The 22,820-nt window shown below is 56.4% G+C and overlaps 8 protein-coding genes across 8 annotated transcripts; 3 read left to right on the top strand and 5 right to left on the bottom strand.

Moving 5' to 3' along the window:
- Window positions 1-1,170: 1,170 nt before the first annotated feature.
- CH63R_12883 (Basic region leucine zipper) lies at window positions 1,171-2,810 on the top strand (the record flags this gene model as incomplete). Its single annotated transcript, XM_018307857.1, has 2 exons — window positions 1,171-1,462; window positions 2,266-2,810. The coding sequence occupies 2 exons, from the start codon at window positions 1,171-1,173 to the stop codon at window positions 2,808-2,810; spliced, it is 837 nt and encodes a 278-aa protein (XP_018152274.1).
- A 1,172-nt stretch (window positions 2,811-3,982) lies between these two features.
- Window positions 3,983-4,714, bottom strand: CH63R_12882 (von willebrand factor; the record flags this gene model as incomplete). The annotated part of the gene is made up of 1 exon (XM_018307856.1): window positions 3,983-4,714. The coding sequence occupies one exon, from the start codon at window positions 4,712-4,714 to the stop codon at window positions 3,983-3,985; it is 732 nt and encodes a 243-aa protein (XP_018152273.1).
- A 616-nt stretch (window positions 4,715-5,330) lies between these two features.
- On the bottom strand, window positions 5,331-6,488 carry CH63R_12881 (von willebrand factor; the record flags this gene model as incomplete). Its single annotated transcript, XM_018307855.1, has 1 exon — window positions 5,331-6,488. One exon carries the CDS (start codon window positions 6,486-6,488, stop codon window positions 5,331-5,333), a length of 1,158 nt encoding a protein of 385 aa, XP_018152272.1.
- Window positions 6,489-8,823: 2,335 nt separating this feature from the next.
- CH63R_12880 (Aminotransferase class I and II) lies at window positions 8,824-10,819 on the top strand (the record flags this gene model as incomplete). Its single annotated transcript, XM_018307854.1, has 7 exons — window positions 8,824-8,911; window positions 9,239-9,714; window positions 9,770-10,133; window positions 10,188-10,200; window positions 10,259-10,382; window positions 10,435-10,514; window positions 10,567-10,819. The coding sequence occupies 7 exons, from the start codon at window positions 8,824-8,826 to the stop codon at window positions 10,817-10,819; spliced, it is 1,398 nt and encodes a 465-aa protein (XP_018152271.1).
- A 720-nt stretch (window positions 10,820-11,539) lies between these two features.
- On the bottom strand, window positions 11,540-15,494 carry CH63R_12879 (UBA/TS-N domain-containing protein; the record flags this gene model as incomplete). Its single annotated transcript, XM_018307853.1, has 4 exons — window positions 11,540-11,569; window positions 11,636-15,169; window positions 15,231-15,382; window positions 15,470-15,494. The coding sequence occupies 4 exons, from the start codon at window positions 15,492-15,494 to the stop codon at window positions 11,540-11,542; spliced, it is 3,741 nt and encodes a 1,246-aa protein (XP_018152270.1).
- A 923-nt stretch (window positions 15,495-16,417) lies between these two features.
- CH63R_12878 (tubulin alpha-B chain) lies at window positions 16,418-18,333 on the bottom strand (the record flags this gene model as incomplete). Its single annotated transcript, XM_018307852.1, has 7 exons — window positions 16,418-16,646; window positions 16,706-17,129; window positions 17,190-17,720; window positions 17,787-17,862; window positions 17,926-17,952; window positions 18,107-18,147; window positions 18,309-18,333. 7 exons carry the CDS (start codon window positions 18,331-18,333, stop codon window positions 16,418-16,420), a joined length of 1,353 nt encoding a protein of 450 aa, XP_018152269.1.
- Window positions 18,334-20,059: 1,726 nt separating this feature from the next.
- On the top strand, window positions 20,060-20,839 carry CH63R_12877 (uncharacterized protein; the record flags this gene model as incomplete). The annotated part of the gene is made up of 2 exons (XM_018307851.1): window positions 20,060-20,356; window positions 20,411-20,839. 2 exons carry the CDS (start codon window positions 20,060-20,062, stop codon window positions 20,837-20,839), a joined length of 726 nt encoding a protein of 241 aa, XP_018152268.1.
- A 356-nt stretch (window positions 20,840-21,195) lies between these two features.
- CH63R_12876 (WW domain-containing protein) lies at window positions 21,196-22,607 on the bottom strand (the record flags this gene model as incomplete). The annotated part of the gene is made up of 3 exons (XM_018307850.1): window positions 21,196-21,726; window positions 21,781-22,134; window positions 22,254-22,607. The coding sequence occupies 3 exons, from the start codon at window positions 22,605-22,607 to the stop codon at window positions 21,196-21,198; spliced, it is 1,239 nt and encodes a 412-aa protein (XP_018152267.1).
- Window positions 22,608-22,820: the final 213 nt, after the last annotated feature.

Raw genomic sequence — 22,820 nt, 5'->3', positions numbered from 1 at the left:
AAGGGTGTTCGGAAAGAAGGCAGGTTACGAGGGTACAGCCATCTGAACTGCCTTACCGCTGTCCCTTGGCCGAATTGCCATTGTTGGAACATGTAGAAGCTTAGCATGAACGTGGGAGTCCCGCATGTGATTGGCAACGAGACTCGATGGAGCACGGGCCCGCTAATCGGCCGGTGGGGGCTCATCTGGCCACCGCGGTAGCGAGTACTCCCAGCTCGGGCTTTCTTACCAGTCATGTCGGCGGTACTCTGCACTCGTCCAGCCGGGTGGCCGCAAGGTTAACAATAACACTTTGAGAGGGTGGGAGTGGACATACTAGTTGCGTGTGGGTGGAGGTTCCAGACCCGGTGTGTGCTGGTATGCCTGGTAGCGTATTCGCAGTGTACCAACGCCTAGCCCACCCCACTTCCAGATGTTCCATTGCTGGACATTGCTGGACAGTGGACTGCCCTGCCTGCAGCGGCGGCACACAGATGCGTGGGGTGGTCTGCAGGGAAATGAACAGACCATCGGCCAATGGCCGCAGCAAGCCAACACCGCGGAGCATGGTCGGGCCCCCCTCCAGGAGGGGGGCACAGAAAGTCGCGCTGTCGGGTAAAGAAGTTGACTAATACTATCCACTCGGCCTGTGTCCGCACCTGGGCCTCCGAACAAAGGCTTCATTCTCGCCCAATTTGACTCCCCTTCCCCCATCTCATCCACTTCACCCTGAAATGCGCAGCAATCCAGCCCGCGACTGAGACGAACCTCGCTCTCACGAACCAGCCAACCAGCCGCTACGAGATCATCCCACCGACACATTCAACGTCTTGCGACCTCGTCCATTTGTCGTCTTACATCTTTCTACCCGACCCGACGCCGCTTTTGCCCCTCCATCCTCGTTAACTTCAGGGCCGAAAAGTTGGAATCGATTCCGATCCTCGAACACCGCCCGCACTTTATTGAATTGCTTGGGGTTCCAGCACGGCCATAACGAGCCCACCCTACCCATCCGAAAGCCGTCGCCGCCGTCCTTGACCCCAGGGACCCAGCTTTCTACAACCTCAAAACAACTCGACGTCCTCGTTCTGGAGTCGATTTCGACGGAGCCCCTTCGCTCCTCTGCCTGTTCTTCGCCTTGACCGGAAGAAACCGATTTCGCAAAACACAGCCCTTACCGGCCTCGCGATAATGTCGCCTTACACCAGCACCGGCGGTGGGCGTGCCCCCAACGTGTCTCGCTACCTGCGCGACCTCAATACCGTCAAGGAGCCCGCCGCTGGCGAGGAGAACTTCACCTTCGAGGACGACCTCGCCATTTTCACCAACACTCAGTTCTTCGACTTCGAAACCGGCCAGCACACCGATTACCAGGCATCGGCCAAGAAGCCCGAAACCGTCGAGCCCCAGGCTCCCTCTAGCGCCGTTACCGAAGAATTGACCTCGCCCATCGGAGATTTCAACGTCGACTTTTCCATGCCAGGTGAGACGAGAATTTCGGTTATGTCATCTTGATTTTATGGCAGCGTTCTCGCGAGTTGATCTTGGATCTCTTTGCGAGTTTCAGTCGTCCCAGACCCGTCATGCGTTTACTCGTTGCTTCAACCTCCTTCCAGAATCTTACCCAACACACCTTGATTTATCTCACCGATGGAGTCGGATTCTTTACACACAAAAAGCTTTTGGCCAGCACACAGCTATGTGTGTGCCATCGGGCTATTGGCAAACTGGTGGTGAATCAAGGCTCAAACTCGCGAGTCAAGTGGCTTCTTTGAACTCTAACCTCCAGTCCCCGGCGATCAGCCCAACTTTCAGTCAGGGTCGCAGCCAAGCACATGCGACCGCCTTATCACCAGCCTTCGAATCTGTCGTTTCTTACCCCACCCTGTTCATGCGCGGTCCATGTTTCATTCGGACATGTTGATTGGGAGGTTCTGCTGCTGCTTTTTATGCAGGTTGCCGGCCTGCGCTGTTGAGGTAGAGGCGCGACTCCAGGATTGGAGCTTACAAATTGCCGGGGAATGGTGCAATACCCCGTGACTTATCGTCATCGACCCTAGCAGGGGGGTAACGACCATCTGGGCAGCCGCCATCCGATACCGATTAAGCAAGTGCTACGGTCGACGGTCTGGTTGTTCTAGCATTTAGGCTCGTCGATGCGGTTGTTTCTTTGACCAAGCGCTATCCGCCCGTCTCCCCCCTCATCCCGCCGTCTCGCCGACGCCACGATGCCAGGAACTGATAACTCCTGCCTTGAACCATCCATCTGACCATGAACAATGACAGGCGAATTCAACTTCCACGATTTTACCAACCCCTACCCTGCCTCGGGCGTTCCGCCCTTCGCCGAAGGCCTGGGTAACCTTCAACCCCTCCAGCCCAACCCTCAATCCACCTACGCGGCTCCTCCTGTCTCTCAGCAGCAGAACCACCACTATGGCGCCCCTACACCGAGGGCCACCGAGACCAGAACCCCTGAGTCTTTGAACGGCGTTAGCAGACCCGGCCACAGCTTCGAGGAGCAGTCCCGCGTCGCTGCCGAGGAAGACAAGCGCAGGAGAAACACGGCCGCCTCTGCCAGGTTCCGCATCAAGAAGAAGCAGCGCGAACAGGCCCTCGAGAAGAGCGCCAAGGAGATGTCCGACAAGGTCTCCGCTCTCGAGCAGCGCATCAACCTCCTCGAGACCGAGAACCGCTGGCTAAAGAACCTCGTCATGGAGAAGAACGAGGGCAACGAAGACATCGCTTCCATGCTCAAAGAGTTCCAGAACAAGCAACCAAAGTCGACTGCGGCATCTTCAGGCTCTGTAAAGGCGGAGGAGGCAAAGTAGGCTGGGGGAAGACATGGTCATTTCTCGGAGGCATTCCCCTCCCGACTAACGCCTGTATGCAAAGCGTTTCATGTTCAAGACATAGGGGTTTTCTGGTACCAGATGGAGTTTGATACCGTGGAGGGACGACGAGACTTATTGTGGGTTGGGGGTCGTGGATGGGAGACGGGAGGTGTGAAGAACGGGCGGGTTTCTTGAGCGTCTTTTGTTTTTGTTGACCGGCACACATGTGATGAGATTTCAGACATATACCTGCACGAACTCATGATTGGGGACCGTGATAGAGTATATCACAGCAATGACTTATATCGATGGGTTTGTTTACCTTGCCTCTGTCGACTATGGCAATTCTTCCAAAACATCTCACCAGAGAGGCTATCGACATTGAAGCTTTCTTGCCGTTGAAAGTGACTCAGGTCTCAACATCCCGCAACTCGAAGGCGTGATACGGTCCCCGCAAGGTAGAGTTCACCCGACAAATCTGCACAGGCACCCCCGGCCTTCCCTGTTTTGTCTGAAGGGCAAGCCAGAACCGCCGGGTTGCCTATCACTCATTTTCCTGGCTTCATTTCCCTCCCCACCTCCTCTTCCGTGATTCATCGTGCTGACATTTCCCATTCACTGGGAACGGGCAAGAACTGGTAAGCAAAACCCGCTGGGACGTAGCTCCGCCCGAGTTACCGTACTCGGGCCACACTGCACTACACCTGCGGGACCCCTACTGCCTGTTGGACCGGCCCCGTGGAGCAGACAGACATGAGAACGCGGAAGGCGAGGAGGGGGGGGAGAAAAACTCAAAATCCGCTAACCCATAACGACATATTCTCTCCGGAGAGTGGTGGGCTGGATGGGTAAGTCTCGAAAGACGGCGTGGGGTAGGACAGGATGGGACGGCCGCCCGACGTGGGACAATACGGACGAGGATCATAGGGAACCGGGCCGTTTTGAGAATAGGTTGTGAGCATATAGGACGGAGGTTTGGAGAATGGAGACACTTCATTTCCTCGGGTTGGCGTAGTTGCCATATACAGCAGTGTTACTCGGCCCTACACCCTCGTCCCAGCCCTTGGACTCCTCCGGGGGGCGTCCACTTTCTCGCATATCGTCGAGAAAATCCTTTCGAGCTCACTCACCGTTTCCGATGAGGTCTCGATTCGCGCTTGATCGAGTTCTCAGCCTCGGCTGGCCCCGTTTCCAGCGCCATTGCCTTGCTCTCCCTTGAGGGCCGCGAGACGGATTTGATTCCTCTTGCCGAGGATCCTCAGCGTGTTGCGACGCTCAATCTCCGTCATCTCGCCCCAGTTGCCGATCCGCGACATGGTGCCGTCCTGGTTGACTACCAGGGGCCCCAAGTGGTCGAGCTTGGTCGAGGCGCCGTCGCCGCCGCTCATGTCGAGGGTGATGCTGCCGCTGCCGCCACCTCCCGCGGAGTTACCGCCAGACAACGAGGGCTCGGGAAGCGGCGGCAAAGCAGGGGGCTGCTTCTGCTGAGCAGGCTCGGTCGGACGCTGAGCGTGAGGCTGGCGCTGGCTAGAATCGGTGTTGCTGTCGTCCGCCGCGGGGGCGTTGAATGTCGTGTTTTCAGGGGCGGGTGACGTGCTTTCCGTGGGGTGGTGCTCGTGGTGGCTACCATCCTCCAACGGTTGATTCTGGGTCTCTGCTCTTCCTCCTGCAGCACTCGCCGCCGCCGCCGAGCCGTTGGCGGCTTCTGATGCTGCTGCTGGCGCCGGTGCCCCCATCGTCCTCGACTGGGTTCCCGATGATGTGCTCGTCCTGCTGTTCGACCTCGTCGTCGCGGTGGCGGCGCGGACGGCGGTCAGGGCGGGCGACGGTCGGAATGATTGGCGGGTCAGGGTTACGAGAGGCGCGTACAGGCGTGGGATGTACCCAACCGGTGGTCTCATTTGGGTAATGATGTCTCGTATTTGTGAGTTTGTCTTGAGTAAGATTGAGCGAGAGTTAGAGCCTTGAGATGCCGAGCTGTAGTTGGGGGTTTCTTGATGTTCACAAATGACTTGAAGGTGGACCCACCCTTGACGTCCGTGGGTTGCCAAAAGTAGTGGCTTCTGGTCATTTCCATAACCTCCATGCCCTTCCTCCGTTTCTCTTTGTCTCTTCTGGATCAACTCAACGGGCGTCCCGACACGGGGAACTACAACTTGGCCACACCCCCCACGCTCCTTTTTTTTTCTTCTCCTGCCGAACTAATCACTTTGTCTCATCTGGAAGAACAATATTTTTTTGTTTATGCCTGAAATCTGCTACTGAACACTGCTACGTTGATTCGGAAGGTGCATCAGGCCGAAGAGACCTCGCCGGACGGCGTGAGTTATGCATGTCTGCCCATTTTTTATGCGTGAGGGCATTTCGGACAACTTATCGTGGGTATCTACCTAGTATTGGCCCAGGTCATCTTGCTAAGGGCCAATATGCCTGTTTTATCGGCCGTAACGCCATCAACGCCTGAAATGAGTAACAAGAACGCAAGGAAAGAAGGAGAAGGACTGCAGCTGGCCACTTTCAGCGACGACTCTCGCCACTGGTACGACGGCGGTCGAGACGTCTGACAACCGCGCCGAGTACCACTTTCAGGATGCTGTCTGCTGTGAGCACGCCCTGGGTACCGTGTTCCCAGGTGACAGTGTCGACCATGTCACGAAGATCGCCGCTGACTCTATCACCGAGGTCATCGTCGAGCTCTCGAAGCGCCTCACGGGCGCCGGGCTCGTTGCCGACCTGAAAGAATTGCACGCCGACCTGATGCATAGGGGCATCGAGTCTATCGAGCTTCTTGGCCGCAGAGATGATAGTAGACTCAACATCGTCCGAGGGTGCACCGTCGGTGATGACGATGATGTTAATCGGCTTGACGCTCTCGAAGTCGCCCTTGCTCTGCTCAAGGAGCTGCAGGTGAGGCCGTAGGATGGAGTGGAGGCGCTGACCAGTGGGTGTGCCGCCTCTGGGACGGACCGTGGTGAATATCTCATGGACTGTCTCGGCGCGGCGGATACCGTAGTAGCCGCCGCTGGCTTTCCCAGTTTTGATGTTGCCGCTGTCTGGCGTCTTGTGGTTGAGAAAGTACAGGTCGACGCCGTCATCATCATGGGACGTGCAGATAGGAGTAATCGCGTGGAGGACGTTCTCCACCTCGGGCCAAGATCGGCCGGACATCGAACCCGAATCGTCAACAACGAAAATGGTGTCGAAGGACGACAAGAAGGCGTAGCGGTCCTCCGGCGTGGAGACTGATATACCGGAGGCAGAGATGACGGAACCGGCGTTGGATGGGGCCGGTGATGGACTTCTAGCCGGGCTACTTAGTGCCGCCAGGTAGTTGTCGCCGGACTGAGGTGGCGCCGTCGCAGTGTAGGCGGGAGGGGCTTGCAAGGGGGCTGGAGGATAGTGAGAATTACTGGTCGGCGTCGGGGAAGTCACTGTAACGCTGGGCCAGGACTCACAGTTGGGTTGCTTAGTTGGCGAAAGGCCGGCGAAAGGGTTGTTGCTTCGGGTCATGTTGGACTGCGTGGCGTGCCTTGACTGCTGGGAAGACGAAGTCGACTTGCGGGACAGCTTATCTTTGAAGGAGCCAAAAAATGATTTAGACATTTCAGGTCGTGAGTATTCGTTATAGAAGGACGATGAGGAATAGGCAGGTGCCGGCTCTTCGAAGTGAGGCATGGTCAAGGGATAAGACTGGTGTCGCCGTCAACTTGATTTAAGTAGTAAATTGGAGCTGTGGAAGGTGATGCAGTGTCTTCTTTCCTTGGAAGAAGGTTTGCAGTGACCTGAAAATAAATGAACTTAATTCCTGATTCAGTCACCTATATATGGGACTGACAAAGAGGTGTTTGGAATTTTGTTGACTGTGTATTCTGTCCTTGAGGGTTGGAATATTTGTGCAATGGTCTACCTTAAAGCCCTTGACACTTGTGAATCACTTCGGAGTGCTTCATCTTTATACCAGAAATGGGTCTTTGGACCCCTTAGACACTTCTTTTGCCTCTTGTATTCCTATGGGCTTATTTGATCAATCAGTGTATGCCTTCCACGTTGACATAGCAGTAGCGCTCTGACTGAAGACTACAAAGATAGACACATGTTTTGAGGCTTAGCTGTTTGTGGCTTTGTGGCTAGTGCCACAGCGTAGGCACCTACCTGGGCTGAGCTGGGGGGGCTGAGAAAGCGTATGGGCGGGCTGTGCAAGGCAGCCCACCATTCTGCCTCGTGCAGGTGGTTTGCACGTGGCTTGCCTCCCTCCCTAAAGTGGGTGACTTGCATCTGCCTAGCTTTACTGAACGACGGCAACCTTTACAAACCCGGTTGCGGCGATGAGGGGGAGGGTGCGTCCGGCCAGGAAAGGCAAGGTCACGTGTGTCTCGGCCGGCCTACAACTTCGGCCGTGTTCCGTTTCCAGGGGCCGCGAATCTCAAAATTATACGGGGTCGACATCTGGCGCTAGGGTCTCGGCACCCGGGGTTCCAACGAACTCTGCACTTCGCCGTCGCCGGTTTCGTCAGTCGGGTTGGAGTCGGAGCTCATCGTCGACGCCCGACACCAATCCTCCTTTGGCATCGACCCCGTGGAGCAGACGTGTTGGTTGACGTGTGACGGACAACTCGCTGTTATATGTAAACATCAACTCCTTCCATAGGCACATACCTCTGCAGTTGCGACTTTGTCCAGAAACAGAACAAACACCCTGGAAACTGACAAATTTGTTGATCGGGTGCCCCGACCCACGACGAGAACTCAAGCGTCCTGAAAGTCCCGGTAAAATGCCGTGGAAGGCCCACCTCGACCGGAGTACCCTGCCAATCGTCTCCCGCGATTGGACCAGGAGTCAAACGATCCAGATTTGTCTGCGCAACATTCACAGGGGCCCTCGATGCTTGCTCTGCCAGAGCTTTGCCAGAGGTAAGAAGATGCGCTGCTCTCCCTATGCTGGAGTCTGCTTAATGGGGGTAGTTCCCCCCCTATGAGGTCGCATTCTATCTCGGACGAGGGCGTCTGCCTACCTGCACTGGTTGGGCACGAATCGCTGCCGGGAACGACGAAGATGATGCAGAGATCCGCTTTGGGGCAGGACGCTGACTCTAGACACCGCTTTTTTTACGTACTGTGGTGATACCGACCCGAATCGCGGACAAGGGGTGACGAGGGGCAGATGAGGGGCAATCAACCGCAGAGGGAGGGAGAGAGAGACGGACAGAGGCTTGCACCGGCACTGGCTTCCTTTTAAATGTACCAAGCGTAAACAAAAGAGCGAGCGCCACGCTGCTCTGAGCGCCGCTCTGCGTCGTTCTCTTACCGAATCCTGCTGCTCTTGACCTGTCCTGTACGGATACACGTGTAGCAAAGGTCCATCCATTCATTGGGCTCTGAAGACGGCACAAGCGGCACTGGGCCGTCGAGGCTAAATTGCAAACGCAGCCACTGTTTGCTTCCACTTTGCATCCGGATCTGTTCATCCTGTTTTGATCCCCCCTCGTCTCCTGCCACGCCTGCGAAACTCGGTGACCATCCGCCCAACTTCGTCAAGTGACAATTTCAGGTCCATCTTCAACGACGAACAACGCAGCTTGTTAGCCTATCAGCGTTCCTATCGCGCCCCGAACCCCCACTATTACAAGAGCCTGCATGAGGACTGCATTCCTATCCTGCAGGGATTCCCAAGCCAACGCCAGTGCCCCAAGTGCCGGTGAAGAGAAGCCTTTCGTACTTTCCAAGTTTCCCTGTATAAGACGCTTTGTGTGCCCCTCGCCGCCTCACCTAGACACGGAGAGGAGCAATTCCCCCCCCTCTTGTTTTCAGCTTCACTATCTCTTACCTCTTTCTCCTCCTTACCTTCCCCAGATTGTTCCCCAGCCTGGCGAATAAACAAACAAACGGGGCCACTGATATTTCACACAAGGTACTACAAAACTCGTCCCCCCCTCCTCTTGCTTCCAGCTGCTGTTACCTACTGGTATCAATCATTGACGCACTACTTGCAGCTGAGCGCAAACACGCCAAGATGTTCAGCAACCGCAAATTCTCAATCAACCGGCACACCGGTGTACCCAAGCCCAGACGCTTCAGTGTCGGCGAGATCGGAGGCAATGGTAAGAATCCAATTCCATTCTCTTTCCATCAATCAATCCAACTCGAGGTGCGCGAATAGCATCATTCTGTGTACTTGTTTCCTGTCAGTTTTCTAGCTGTGCGACCAAGTAGCAGAAAGATGAGGAGGAAAAGCTTGTCGGCCGTCTCTGGTGTTGGTGCGGGGTCGGAGCTGAAATGCTCGATCCCAGCTCCAATGCTGCGTCTCCAGCAGCTGCCCCTCGTTCCCCACACAGCTCCAACTCAAGCTCGATGACATCCATGACTTGGCTATTTTAGGCCAATGGCGATACCTTGATTGCTCGACGATGCTGACGTCTTGTCCCCAGAGGTCCAGTCCAAGACTCACAGACAGTTCCGCAACGCCCACGAGGGCCATCAACCCCATGCTGGTCTTGATGCCAGCCGAGCCTCTACCGGTGTCGTCTGGTGTACCGAGCGCGCCTCTGAGTATGGCTTCCTTGAGGACCCCGACTCCTGGGCCAACCTGGGTCAGGGTGCCCCCGAGGTCGAAGATGACATCGCCGGTTGTTTCCCCCGACCCACCACTATCGACATCTCGATGGCCGGACGCGAGTACGGCCCTACTGCTGGTATCAAGGAGCTTCGCGAAGCTGTCGCCAACCTCTACAACGTCATGCATCGTGAGGGCAAGGACAGCAAGTACACCTGGGAGAACGTCGCAATTGTCCCCGGTGGTCGCGCCGGCCTGATTCGGATCGCCGCCGTTCTTGGCAACTCCTACCTCTCCTTCTTCTTGCCCGATTACACCGCTTACAATGAGATGCTGTCCCTCTTCAAGAACGTACGTGCTCCCATCGAAAGATAACACCGGACAACGTCTGACACCAAACCAACAGTTCTCTGCCATTCCTGTTCCCCTGGCCGAGGAGGACGGCTACCACATCCACCCCGACCGCATCGCCGAGGAGATCTCCCGTGGCTCCTCCGTTATTCTGACTTCGAACCCCCGTAACCCTACCGGTCGTGTCGTGGCCAACCCCGAGCTGGCCGAGATCCAGGACATCTGCCGTGGCCGTGCCACCTTTATCAGCGACGAGTTCTACTCTGGCTACAACTACACAAGCAACTGCGACGGCAACACCATCTCGGCCGCCGAGAACGTCGAAGATGTCGACGAAGATGACGTTCTCATCATCGACGGCCTGACGAAGCGCTTCAGACTTCCCGGCTGGCGTATCGCGTGGATCCTTGGCCCCAAGGGTATGTGAATGCGTTTTTCAATTTTGTTGTACACTTGCTGACAACACTGAACAGAGTACATCAAGGCGTAAGTTGAAGTGATGCCGAACTGAAAATGGGCGTTCTAACACAATTTCTGTTTTTAGCATCGGCTCGTGTGGCAGCTACCTTGATGGTGGTGCCAACCACCCCTTCCAGGAGGCTGCTATTCCCATGCTCGACCCCACCCTGGTCAAGGCGGAGATGGTCTTCCTCCAGAAGCATTTCCGCGTACGTCAAGTTCACTACCCTTGGATATGACACAGTTTTAACGATTACGCAGGATAAGCGTGATTATGTTGTTCGCAGACTGCGCGAGATGGGCTTCATCATCAAATACGTTCCTGACTCGACCTTCTACCTGTGAGCAATTTTCAACGCCACGCATGCAAGCTAGACACTGACGATTTCTTAGCTGGTTGAACCTTGAGGGACTACCCGGCCCGATCGCCGACGGCCTCAACTTCTTCCAGGCCTGCTTGGAGGAGAAGGTCATTGTTGTCCCCGGTATCTTCTTCGACCTGAACCCCTCGAGACGTCGTGACCTCTTCGACAGCCCCTGCCACCACTTTGTGCGTTTCTCGTACGGTCCCAAGATGGAGACCCTGAAAAAGGGCTGCGACGGCATCGAACGCGTCGTCAACAAGTTCCGCAAGTCGTCTGATTAGACGAAAAGAAGCGGACTGTTCTGGGACAGATGGAGTTGGTAATTCGGCATCCTATGAAAGCACAAAAGAGGGACAAAGATCCATACCCTGATGTTGAAAATTTTCTTTCCAATTTTTTTTCAAGTATACACGCGGACGGCACAGATGATGCCACGGAGACAAGTGCGCCACAGGCGCGTTTTGGCGCATGGACATGAGACCCTATGGTAGGTACTTCAGGGGCCAGGCTCTAAAAGAATCAAAGATCAAGATCTACTACATCATGCAAAGTCACAAACTGCTGGGTAAAGAGGAACCGGTTTCACCATATGGAATACGTGTTGTTGTCGTTGTGGGCATTTTTTAGAAGGGAACACGAACACGAGTTCCGCCTCAAATCCTAATGGTGTGATGATGGGGTAAGGAAGTTAAAAGAAGTCCGGCAACGTTGCTATGCTAGTGTTGAATCAAACATGTACATCCTACATGCACTGAATTGCCATTAATTGCTGAAGTAGTCCAACAAAAAGAACCCCCCCCCGAACCGCGGTGGCCTGGCACAAGGGGCACAAGGGGCGGGTAAGGTTTCTCAACAGCTGGCAAACTTTCAAAGTATCTCGTCTAGGCCAATCGAAGAAAATGAGACGCTTGCTATCATGGGGCGTTTGACGCCACTTCTGCCTCCCAGGAACTCCAGTTTGCGTCTCTGTTATTTCTTACTCGATCGTCTCACTGCCAACCTCATGATTGGCTTGCAAGATAGTTGGCAGCCTGAGAGAAAACCGTCAGTTCCGTCACCGTGATGAAAAATGCGATGCCCTGGAAACGTCAACTTACCCTCTCCAAGTTGTAGTCATACTTCTCCAGAGCGAGAATCGAATCCTCTCTCGAGTAGCCCATGCTGGTGAGGTTCTTCAGGATCGGGTCATCGTGCTCACCCGACTGAGTGAGAGCTCTGCCAGGGGCCGGACGAGTCTCTTCGGCCGGGGGAGCGGGGGCGGGGGCGGGGGCGGGAGCACCTGCGGTGGGGTTTGCGTTGGTGTCGCTGGGCGAGTCGAGAGTGGCGAAGATGGCATCCCAGTCCTGTGCCTCCGGGGCTCCTGCGCTCTTCGCCGATGCTCCGGCAGTAAGACCTGCGGCGGGGTTTGGCGACACTGATCCAAAGTCGTAGCTACTCTCATGTCCAAACGCTGTGGATTCGGTCTTGGCCTGACTGGGTGGCGGGCTACTGTCAAAGACAGGGTTGAAATCATCCAGGCCGGACCTAGAGATCGTCTGGAAGTCGTCGTCGGCCGAGCCCTCCTTGGCATCCTCGAGACCCTCGAAGTCGTCGTCAAGTTCATCGAAGGAAGACTTCGCCGTGGGCACCGCAGGCTGTGCGGCGAGGGCGACGGGTGCAATAGTAGTTTCCGTGACCTCGGGAGCAGCGGCTGGGGCAACAGAAGGCGCAGGCGCAGGCGCAGGCGCAGGCTCGTCTTGGGCAGCGGGGACAGGTGCCACAGCTGCAGCGGCAGGTGGAGGAGAAGTAGCCTCCTTGGGAGCTTCAGGGGCTTCCGTCTTCTTCGCTTGGGGGGACGCCGGGGCGAAGTCGTCATCAAAACCGCCGCCGAAACCACCGCCCTCGCTTGCTGTGTCGGAATCATCGTCTTCTCGGTCAAGCTCAGATATGGGCGGGAACTCGGAATCAAAAGCCGAGAACGATTTGGCTGCGTCAGCACCAGACTTTTCCGAGCTCTGGTGTGCACTGGTAAAGCTGGCAAAGGCATCGTCGAAATCAGCCTTGGCATCGTTCGGGCCCATGGCCGCAAACGGGTCAGCGTCCACCGCAGCATTGTCCGGCACAGCAGCCACTCCGTTGTTCGACGAATTCGCATCGTCTTGGACTGTGGGCTCCTTGTTGCTCGCGGTCGATGTGGAAGCTGTGCTCTGACCCGTTGCCGTAGGTTCAAGGGGAAACGCTCCAGGCAATGAGCTCGCCTGGGGAGTCTCAACGCCATCCTCCGCTCGAGAGGTAGGCGGGGAGACAGCCCGAGACGAGCTCAGGGATTCATTTGCGTCGGCAAAGGGGAGGAAGCTCGAGCTGATCTGCCTCGATTCTGGAGGAGCAGGAGGCTCGGCTGCGAGCGTAGCTTGGCGGCTGACATTGGGTGGCGTGGAGACTGGGGGTGTCGAGAACGAGCCCAAGCTGGTAGTCGACGCACCAGTGTGTTGCGGCTTGAAGGATGTGGCGGGCGGTGGGGTGCTAGCAGACCCGGCAGGGGGGAATGCAGGGCCAAAGACATCATCAAAGGACTTGTCACCGCTGGAAGGCTTGGCAGGCGGCGGCGAGGCGAATGAACTCATGATGTCAGTGCTAGCCGTTCTCCTAAAAAAGGGGTTGTTTCCACTGGCGGTGGAGGGCGTAGGGCTTCCGACCTGGGCCGACGACGCGACGGGCGAACTGGTGTTCACTTGGCGAGAGAGCTCCTCATTGCTCTTGGAGAGATCGGACAATTCAGACTGAAGCTTGTCGCGCTCGCCCTCAGTCGTCGTCAGCTGCTTCTTATTGATGGCAACAAGACCCTTTTGCTGCCGCGCCTCGGACCTGAGTTTCTCGATCTGAGGCTTGAGCTGGGCAATCTCGGCATTGAAAGCGCGGATTTTCTCCTTGAGACTTGCGTTCTCTTGCTGGTCAGCCTGAAGTCCGGCGTAGACTTGCTGGTGTTGCGTCTGCAGGTCCCTGTAGGTCCCGTCCAACGTCATGCATTCGGCCTGAAGCTTCTTTGTCTCGTTTCTCGAGGTGTTCAGTTGTACCTGCAAAGCCTCGACGTCTTTGGCTTCCTTTTCGTACAAGGCACGGAGTTGCGCCAGGCGCTGTTCAAAGTTCTTCTTTTGTGAGTTGGCTTGATTGAGTTCGTTCTGCGTCGTAGTACGTTGGCCCTGAACCTCTTGCATCTGCTTCGACAGTGAGCCCACCTGGTTTGACAGGTTCGCAAGCTCGGCAGTTTCGCTGGTGAGCTTCTTGCTGACCTCGGGGTCGCCGTCACCCAGGAGGTCCTCGGATGCCGAGGGAGCGGAAGGTTTGCCCGAGTTCGAGTCTCCTGTGGAATGAACAGTGAGTCCACGGCCAAAGGACGACGAGGGTACGAATGGCTTGAACTGGGTTCCGGTGGGCGAGGGCCGGATAGGGGAAGAAGGTGCCAGGACAGCCGAGCCGGAGCCGAACGGGTCGTTCGCGTTCGAACCGCCCGTCGACAGGGCAACTTGCGCAGGGGCGGGAGCAGGCGGTGTGTCAAGGCCAAACAAGTCGTCTAGAGCAGACTTGGGCGCCGGGGCGGGAGCCGGGACTGGGGGTTGGGGCTGGGGAGGCGCATCAAAGGGCGAGCCTGACGTCTGGGGCCGCGCCTGGGTCCGCAGGCTGGGGGGTATCAGGTTGGCGGGCAGCGTTGTCGGGAGGGAGACGGAGCCGTCTCGCCTCATACGCTGCTGCCGAATGAGGTACATCGCAACGGCAAAGGTTTCCCTGTTCAAGCGACCCTCGGAGTTGATGTCTGCAAGATCCCAAATCTGAGCCAAAGCGTCCTCGGGGAGGTTCGACTGGCTCAGGAAAGGGACGGCCTCCTCGCCGGTGATGAAGCCCTTGCGAGTCTTGTCCAGATCATTGTAAATGACATCGAAGCGAGCCTTGTCATCCGGGGTAATGAGCCAGTCGCTTGCGGGGGTGCCAGTCGTTTGCGCGGTGATGGGCGGCCGTCCAAGAGGGCTGCCGGCGCGGAATTGGGCCGAGCCGCTGAGCTGTCTGGGAATAGCAGAAACAGGACCGGTGCCGGTGGGCGATTGTCTGGGCGCGGGGGGGCCGCGACGGGTTGCAGCCTCGTACAGAGCTGCTGGAAGGATGGTGGGAAGGCCTCTGAGGGCGCCAGTCTTCATGGATGTGAGAAGATGCATGGCGATGACGAACTCGGTCAAGACTAAGGCTCCGCGCTGTTCGGTATCGGCCAGCTGCCAGATTCTGCCAAGCACCTCGGTCGGCAGCCCCGACTTCTCAAATATAGACTTTGCTGCGTCACCTGGGAGGAGGTTGCCCGCCTGCAGCGGCTGGCGCTCAAACAATCCGGCATATTGGTTGACTTTCTCAGGTGTCAATGGCGGGATCCTGATCGGACCTCCGCCAGTGCCTTGAGCTTGCAGAGCAGCTGCGGGAGGAGCAGTGGGAGAAGCGAGGCCCGCCGGTGGAGGTATGCCATCGAAGCGCGGCAGTGGTCCCGGTTGAAGGGCTATCTCGGTCGTCGGCTCACGTCCAGCTTGTGCGTGGCCAATGAGCCTCAGAACAAGCCCAAAGCCTGCTGGGGTCAGGAAGCCTCGGTTCTCCTTGTCCGCAATCTGCCATATCTGTTGTTGTTTGCATCAGCTACTGTGGCCGACTCGGGGCATTCGTAGCAGTCGTCCTTACCTCTCCTAGTACTCTAGAGTCCAATCGAGTTTTCTCAAAGAATTTGACAGCGGTCTCGCCAGTGACGACACCTACGCTCTCGGTATCGGCTTGGCGGAATAGCTGGCCATAGAGACGCTTCTCTTCCGGTGTTAGGTTGAGGTTCGGCGCGGCTGTGGGACCCGACTGTCATCAGCACCCCATGCTCTTGTACATCCTCAAGCGCGCAAGCGCCATATTATTCTAGGAGAGCAACTCACCCGCATCGACACCCTCAGCAGACATGTTTGGAGACTTGGAGCTCCGTGCAGCAGGAGAGATTGTGGTGCGCAGGTTGGAATGGTATCTACCGGCTTGCGATCGGTGGCCGTCGGTCGTCGGTCGGGTTCGTTGGAGCCTCCGGGGGGCTGGGGGATAATCAACAGTGAGTCTATTACCTAAGGAGAGTTTGGCTTCAGAGTCAACAGCAGGTCACAGACAAGAGAGGAGAGGATGCAGCCAGTGCCTTACCTTGTGTGCACAGATGCTGTGCCCGGCCCTATGGTCCAGAGATAGGTTGAAGAGAAGCAAACTCGCGTTTGGACACTGGTCCTGTAGTAAGCTGGGTGTTGGGCTGGTCTCTCTCCCGACTACGTGCTGGGGAAGGTCGTCAGCCTGGCTAATTCGCAATGAAACCCAAGCCACCTACGGATTACCTTGAAGGGGTACGTACTCCATGTTCTGTTGTGCGGAAATGGGCACCGACGAGGCCCCATAACAAGCTCGGGCACCTTTCCCATCCTATCCTGGCCACCATGCACATCTGACTCCTCCGCCCCCTGCTCTAGACACTACTTGTACTATATCTTTAAGACGTGGGAAAGAGAAAAGACAACGACGACTGTGCATATTGGCATCGAACTGGTCGTATTTCATAAAGGACATCTTGCTTGTAAAGCAGTAGCTTTCCGACGAAGGCTGGATGGGCAGACTAGGAATATGAGCGCACAGTGGCATTACATCACATATTCCTGGGCGTTCGGCGTGATCCATCCACGTAGCATTAAAGTTGTATTTTTTTCTCACTCTAACAACTGAAGTAAACACGCCACTGGTCTCGCAGGATTGCTTCAATATAAAGGCCCACGACACCTAAGCCAGCGCCCCAAGAAGAAACGGGGTATTGCTTCGCAGCTTGATCCGCATCCAATCGCCAGGATATACAGCTCTTAGTACTCAGCCTCAAGGCCCTCCTCGCCCTCGAGAGAGTCGGCAGCAACCTCCTCGTAATCGCGCTCCAGAGCAGCGAGATCCTCGCGAGCCTCGGAGAACTCACCCTCCTCCATACCCTCACCAACATACCAGTGGACAAAGGCACGCTTGGAGTACATGAGGTCAAACTTGGTCGACAGAGCGGACCAAGCCTCAGCGATGGCAGTGGTGTTGGAGAGCATGCACCTATGATACTTGTCAGTGTCACACATTCGATACGTTCGGGTAGTGCGGGCACAACTTACACAGCACGGCTGACCTTGGCGAGGTCACCATTGGGAACCATCTGGGGAGCCTGGTAGCAGATACCAAGCTTGAAGCCAGTAGGGCACCAGTCGACGAACTGGATGGTGCGCTTGGTCTTGAGAGTCGCGACAGCGGCGTGGGCGTCGTTGGGGACGACGTCACCACGGTACAGCAAGCAGGTGGCCATGTACTTGCCGTGGCGAGGGTCACACTTGACCATCTGGTTGTTGGGCTCGAAGCAGGACATGGTCATCTCCTGGACGGAGTTGGCCTCGTGGGCAGCCTTGGCGGCGGAGATCATGGGCGCGTAGGCGACGAGAGGGAAGTGGATGCGGGGGTAGGGAACCAAGTTAGTCTGGAACTCGTTCAAGTCGACGTTGAGGGAACCATCGAAGCGGAGGGAGGCGGTGATGGAGGAAACGACTACAAATATTCGTTAGTTTGCGATATTGAATGGGGGGAGGAATAGAGGCTGCCACATACCCTGAGCAATCAGGCGGTTGAGGTTCTCGTAGTTAGGGCGCTCAAGACCCAGGTTGCGGCGGCAAATGTCGTAGATGGCCTCGTTGTCGACCATGAAAGAGCAGTCGGAGTGCTCCAGGGTCGTGTGGGTAGTAAGGATAGAGTTGTAAGGCTCGACGACCGAGGTGGCGGTCTGAGGGGCGGGGTAGACGCAGAACTCGAGCTTGCTCTTCTTGCCGTAGTCGACGGACAGGCGCTCCATGAGGAGGGCGCCGAAACCAGAGCCGGTGCCACCGCCGAAGGAGTGGAAGACGAGGAAGCCCTGGAGACCGACGCAGTTGTCGGCGACGCGGCGGACCTTGTCGAGGACCTGGTCGATGAGCTCCTTGCCGACGGTGTAGTGGCCACGGGCGTAGTTGTTTGAGGCATCCTCCTTGCCAGTGATCATGTGCTCGGGGTGGAAGAGGCCACGGTAGGGGCCGGTGCGGACCTCGTCGACGACGTTGGGCTCCAAATCGCAGTAAATGGCACGGGGGACGTACTTGCCCTGGCCTAGAAAGTTGTCTGCGTCAGCACACGACAGACCGATACCTCAGGGCTCGTCGGACCAAACCATACCAGTCTCGGAGAAGAAAGTGCTGAAGCCATGGTCGGGATCAGCCGCCTTGCGCTCCTCGGTCAAGTATCCATCAGGCTGGCGGCGAGATGCGCGTTAGTATCATGAGCGAGTAGACGACCAGGCGGGTTAGTGGCTTACCTGAATACCGTGCTCGAGGCAGTAAAGCTGCAGGCGGAGAACCGTTAGCAATCAGATACCACAACGGGCGAAGTCGGACGGTGTCGTCGAGTGTCGCCATCACAAGAAGCCTCTTCTTGGGGGTGTGTTTTGGCTCGACTCGACGACAATGTGGTTTGAGAAAACACCAAGGTAAACAAACCTCCCAGCAGGAGTTGGCGATCTGGCAACCAGCCTGGCCGACTAGACATTGGAGTTAGTAAACTATACAGACCTGAAGAACAGACATGTCGTCGTGGTAGGTGACGGCAGTAACCGCAAGCAGGCATCAGGTGGCCATGATGCGGTGAAGCGAAGCAGGACGCGTGGGGTCAGGGGATCAAAACAAATGAGGGTTTGCTTACCGTTGATGCTGATGACCTCACGCATAATGGCGGTTGGAAGACGAGCGAGAATAGGGCTAGCGACTGGAAATATGTGCGAGAGCAAAGAAGCAGGACTCGAGGAGGCGGACAGCAAGCAAAAAAGTTGGGTTCGCAGCTATCACGAGAGGATGTCGGACAGGAGGTTGAGGAGGTTAGGTTAGGCCTGGCAAAGTGGAGGGAAAGAATAATTAGGTGGTGCTGGGCCGGCTTGTGCTTCTGTCTTTTTTAGTGGTGGTGGTAGTAGTTGCTTGGTCCTGGTTGGTGCTTTGGAGACTGGAGACCTCAGGACCTGCGGGACCTTAGGACGTGGACCGGGTTCCTCAGGTGGTCAGAAGCCAGGGTGGGGTACAAATTTTGGTGCGCCAGGGGCCGTGCAGAGAAGTTTTGTTGATATGAGCAGCCCCGAATTGGTAAGCGCGTCTGCCAACATCTGTTGTCGCCGACGAGACTGGCGAATGGCAGGAGCGCACGCCGGGAGGCACCGGGGGTGTCTTATTGGTTCACCAGTGGAGACTCGGCAGGTACAGGCCCCTTTTTGCGCTAAGAAACATCTGCACTGTGAAAGTGCTATGCGGGCTCGTTTGCCATTGGCCGGCAAGGTACACCGCACTTCGCTGGCCCCGAGCCCATGCCAGGCAGTGACAGCTTGTAATGCATGAGGCAGAGAAACAAAGAAGACGAAGAGAAACCCCCGAGGAGGCGAGGGAAGCTAGGTAGGGTAGGAGCGTGGAAGAGTCGGAACCACGCTTTCAAGCCCGGGTCATTCAATCCCCAATCGTGCTGCGTTTCCCTGCGCGAGAGGAACATTTGGGTGATAGGTAGTTTCGTCAGGGCAGTTTTGCGCCACGTGTACATCTTCATCACATGGAGTTACGTGGGTGGCCGCTGGTACAGAAAAGAATAAGCACAGGAAACGTCCGTTGAAGAAGAGCAAGTGTTCATCCTGTGAGCGAGATGAAGAAAAGGCCATATCGGGTGAGAGGCAGGATCGGCTAATCCGACCAGCCGAAATAGTGTTTATTTACTCACCAGAGTTCAACAGCGTTAGACTTAGCGATCGATGCCTTCAAGCGTCGGCCAAATCTCATCCAATTAATAGATAGGTTGCTATGATTGTCAATCTCGGTCGAGGCCGTGCTTCCTCAATCCAGGCGGGAGGTGACAACGCCAAAAGGCAAAAAGGGGGTTCCGCTCACCCCCCAAGGCTCCAGGATTCAGGAATTAGTACTCAGCTGAGCAGTGGAAACGGACCCATCACCGAACCGTGGCGGCGGGAACACAAGGCCTGCCGCAACGTTCGAGATGCATGTTTCTTGTTTCTTGTGTCATGGAAACCTAAGACCCAAGACAAGTGCCTAGACTCGAGAGAAAACGGAACAGATCAGATAGCACCTGGAGGGAACAGAAGGAATGGATGGTGTGAGATAGCCAGGCAGCCCCGAACCGCAAACCAAGAAAATAATTCAATGCCAGCCAGTCAGGCTGCTCACAAGCCCCTGTCTCTCTCCTCTTCTCCGAAGCGCATTGCCAAAGCACTTCCTGGCCTTTGCCCACCACACCATCAGACAGTTCACTTCACCAAGGTCGATTGGTCTTCACCATCATCAACAATAACAATAACAGCAACAATCCCCACTCGTCACGGCGCTAACACAGGCAGACGTGGTCCCTCTCGGGTTATACAAGAAAACTCTAGAGTCCGGTTGTTGCGTCAACAACCTGCAGCCGACATGCGGTCTACATTCGCCGTCGCCGCCCTCGCTCTGGCTTGCTGCCTCGACGTCGCCCACGCCAACACCGAAAAGGCCATCTTCCTCGGTCCGGAGACCGTGAACGTCCCGACTACACCGCCAACAATTGAGGACCTTCGACTGGATGTTCTCACACCTGATGACTGGAACAAGAGACTCAAATTGAAGGCTTCATTCCCATCTGGAGACTCGCCCTTTGGAGCGACCACTTGGCTAATTATCACCAATCTCACTCAAGGCCAGCGTTATGAACTGAGAGTGTGCTGGGCGGCCACAGTAAGACGATGTCCGATTCATCGTTATTTGGCGTTCTATGCTTATTCTATGCAGCAACCCACGGCCTTCACTCTCAACGTCTTCGAGCTGCCTACAGTATGGGGTACGCCCGAGTTGATTTCGTCGCTGGCAGACGACGCATTTTCGCGCCAGTCCGAACAAGTCGACTCTGGCAACGGTGACAAGCCGTCGCAACGAAGGAAGCACGAGTATGAAGCATCGCTGCTATTTGTCCGGGTTCAGGCAGCAGCAGACTACTTTACGGACAACGCCACACTCATGACACAGGTCGAGCCCGTTAGTGTTGACCTCATACTCGACCCATTCTTGCTCAATGCTTTGCCACGATCATTGCTGCCCACTCTCGGTTACGTCGTCGTCGTGGCGATCTTGGCTTGGTTTCTATCTAGACGCATTCTTGTTTGGATTCAGCCTGTGCTCGCCGCTGAAAGCAAGTCGGCTAAAAAGAAGAAGAGGATGTGAACACGAAACTACCGTATCGCGTCGCCATCTCCATGCATTCATGTCTTGCTCGGAACGAAAGGACTTCTAACGAGGGGGATTCCACTGCGTACAAACGATTCCACGCTTTCTTGCAACAACAGACGCCCGAAATACGTCACGCATCCCCGCCTGAAAATAGCCAAGGATGCAAAGGAAGGATATACAATCTGAGTACCCTCCCGACAGACATGCCCTGCATTTTCCTCGAGCATGTCTAATTAGCGGAGTATGAACACGCAGAGTGCCAGAGTCCAGGCGCTGGAAAGACGCCGGAAATCGGGACACGCCTCACCTGGCTCTGTTGCACTGTCCGACTATGCTAGTCGCAGCATCCCTCAGTAGTGGTTGCCGTAGCTGGGCGTCTGCTGAGACGGATTGCTGCCGTAGGACGCTTGGCCAGGGTATCCTCCGGTCTGAGGGCCTTGGGAAGCGCCGCTGCTGTATGTGGCCGGGTTATAACCACCGTACTGCGGTTGTTGTTGCTGGTGCTGGTGGCTCGAGGGGGCACCATAGCTGGGCTGTTGGCCGTACGATGGAGGGCCGCCGGCAGGCGGAGGGGGGTATGATTGAGTGTGAGATAGTTGGGGCGGCGCGCCGTAAGATGGGTTTTGATGAGGCTGACCCTGATTTGGCGGAGGGGGGTACTGGTTAGGCGGAGGAGGGTATGATTGCTGGGAATGATTCTGGCCTTGGTTCGGCGCTGGCGAGTGGTAAGAACCACCCGATGGCGCAGACGAGTGCTGATTATGCGAAGAGGAACCAGGAGGCTGGTATGAGGTGGGAGGGGCCTGGCCGGTGTAGCCGCCGCCGCCGCCACCACCACCACCGCCCCCAGAAGCATTGTTGGAGTATCCGAAGTCGTTGCCCTATAGGTTGAGGTCAGCAATGCGCGCCGAATGCAATCCTACGCCCTGACATACACCATGATTTTGTTTGCCGCTACCGAACATGTTGGCGACGCCTCCCATGAGAGATCCGGCAAGACCTCCATGTTGCTGCTGATGGCCCGAAGACTGGTTGCCATGATAGCTTTGCTGTTGCCCCTGTTGCGGCTTGCTTCCACTCGAGAGTAGACTTGAAGCCAAAGAGCTGCCAATCTTGCCCAGGGAACTCTTGCCTCCGCTGCTGCTACCGCCTTGGCTGTTGCCGTGTCCGCCGATGCCGCTCATCAACTGACTGGCGAGGCCGCCGAGAGGGCTCGAGCTGCTTTGGTTACCTGAAGAGGAGCCGTGGTTCGAGTTCTTGCCTCCGAGAAGCGCGTTCATGGCCATGCTCTGCGGAAAAGATGGTCGAGTCAGCAGAGGAACGTCAAGAGAACTCACATGCGCCTAAGTCGACAGAAAACGCCCAGGCTACGCGTGGACAGGGAAGAAGAGGGCCGAGGGTGACATACTCCAAGTCCGCGGTCACCCGATGGGCCGTCGATGCCCCTTGTGCTTGTAGTATCGGGAGGCAAAGAGGGGTTGACGGGCTCGAGGGTGCCATCGGCATGGCGTACCGTCTGGCTGCCGTCGGGATGAGTGATGACCTCAGGCTGCGGAACGCCGTAAGGATGGTCGGAGGGTTGAGCAGGCGTCGCGCCCGTGGGCGCGGCATCGGTCGGGGTTTCCCATTGCGACACGCCAGTAGAAAGCTGCACAAAGTAGTACTTCTTGCTCGAACCATCCCACTGGGCAATCCAGCCAGCAGGGAGATGCGGCGGGGCAAACGTGGGGCCCTCGGCGCCCGGGGAGGTTGGCCCTGCCATCAGAGAGAAAATGGAAGTCGACGAGTTGCTAGGACGTAGGATCGGAGGACCAGCGCGTGCTGAGGGTGAGGATGCGGTGTGGAAGAGTGATGTTTGAAGGTGTCGGATACTAGAATCGGCGGGGGGAGCATGCGGATGTATGTACGGGCAGGTGGTGGACGTATCGGGACTGTTCTGTATCCGTACAAGGTGGGTGGCTCCAGGTCCAGGTAT

This window comes from Colletotrichum higginsianum, chromosome 9, assembly GCF_001672515.1.
Source record: "Colletotrichum higginsianum IMI 349063 chromosome 9, whole genome shotgun sequence".
Lineage (NCBI taxonomy): Eukaryota > Fungi > Ascomycota > Sordariomycetes > Glomerellales > Glomerellaceae > Colletotrichum > Colletotrichum higginsianum.
Note: the sequence above shows the minus strand (reverse complement) of the source record. Positions and strands in the feature narration are given on the sequence as shown.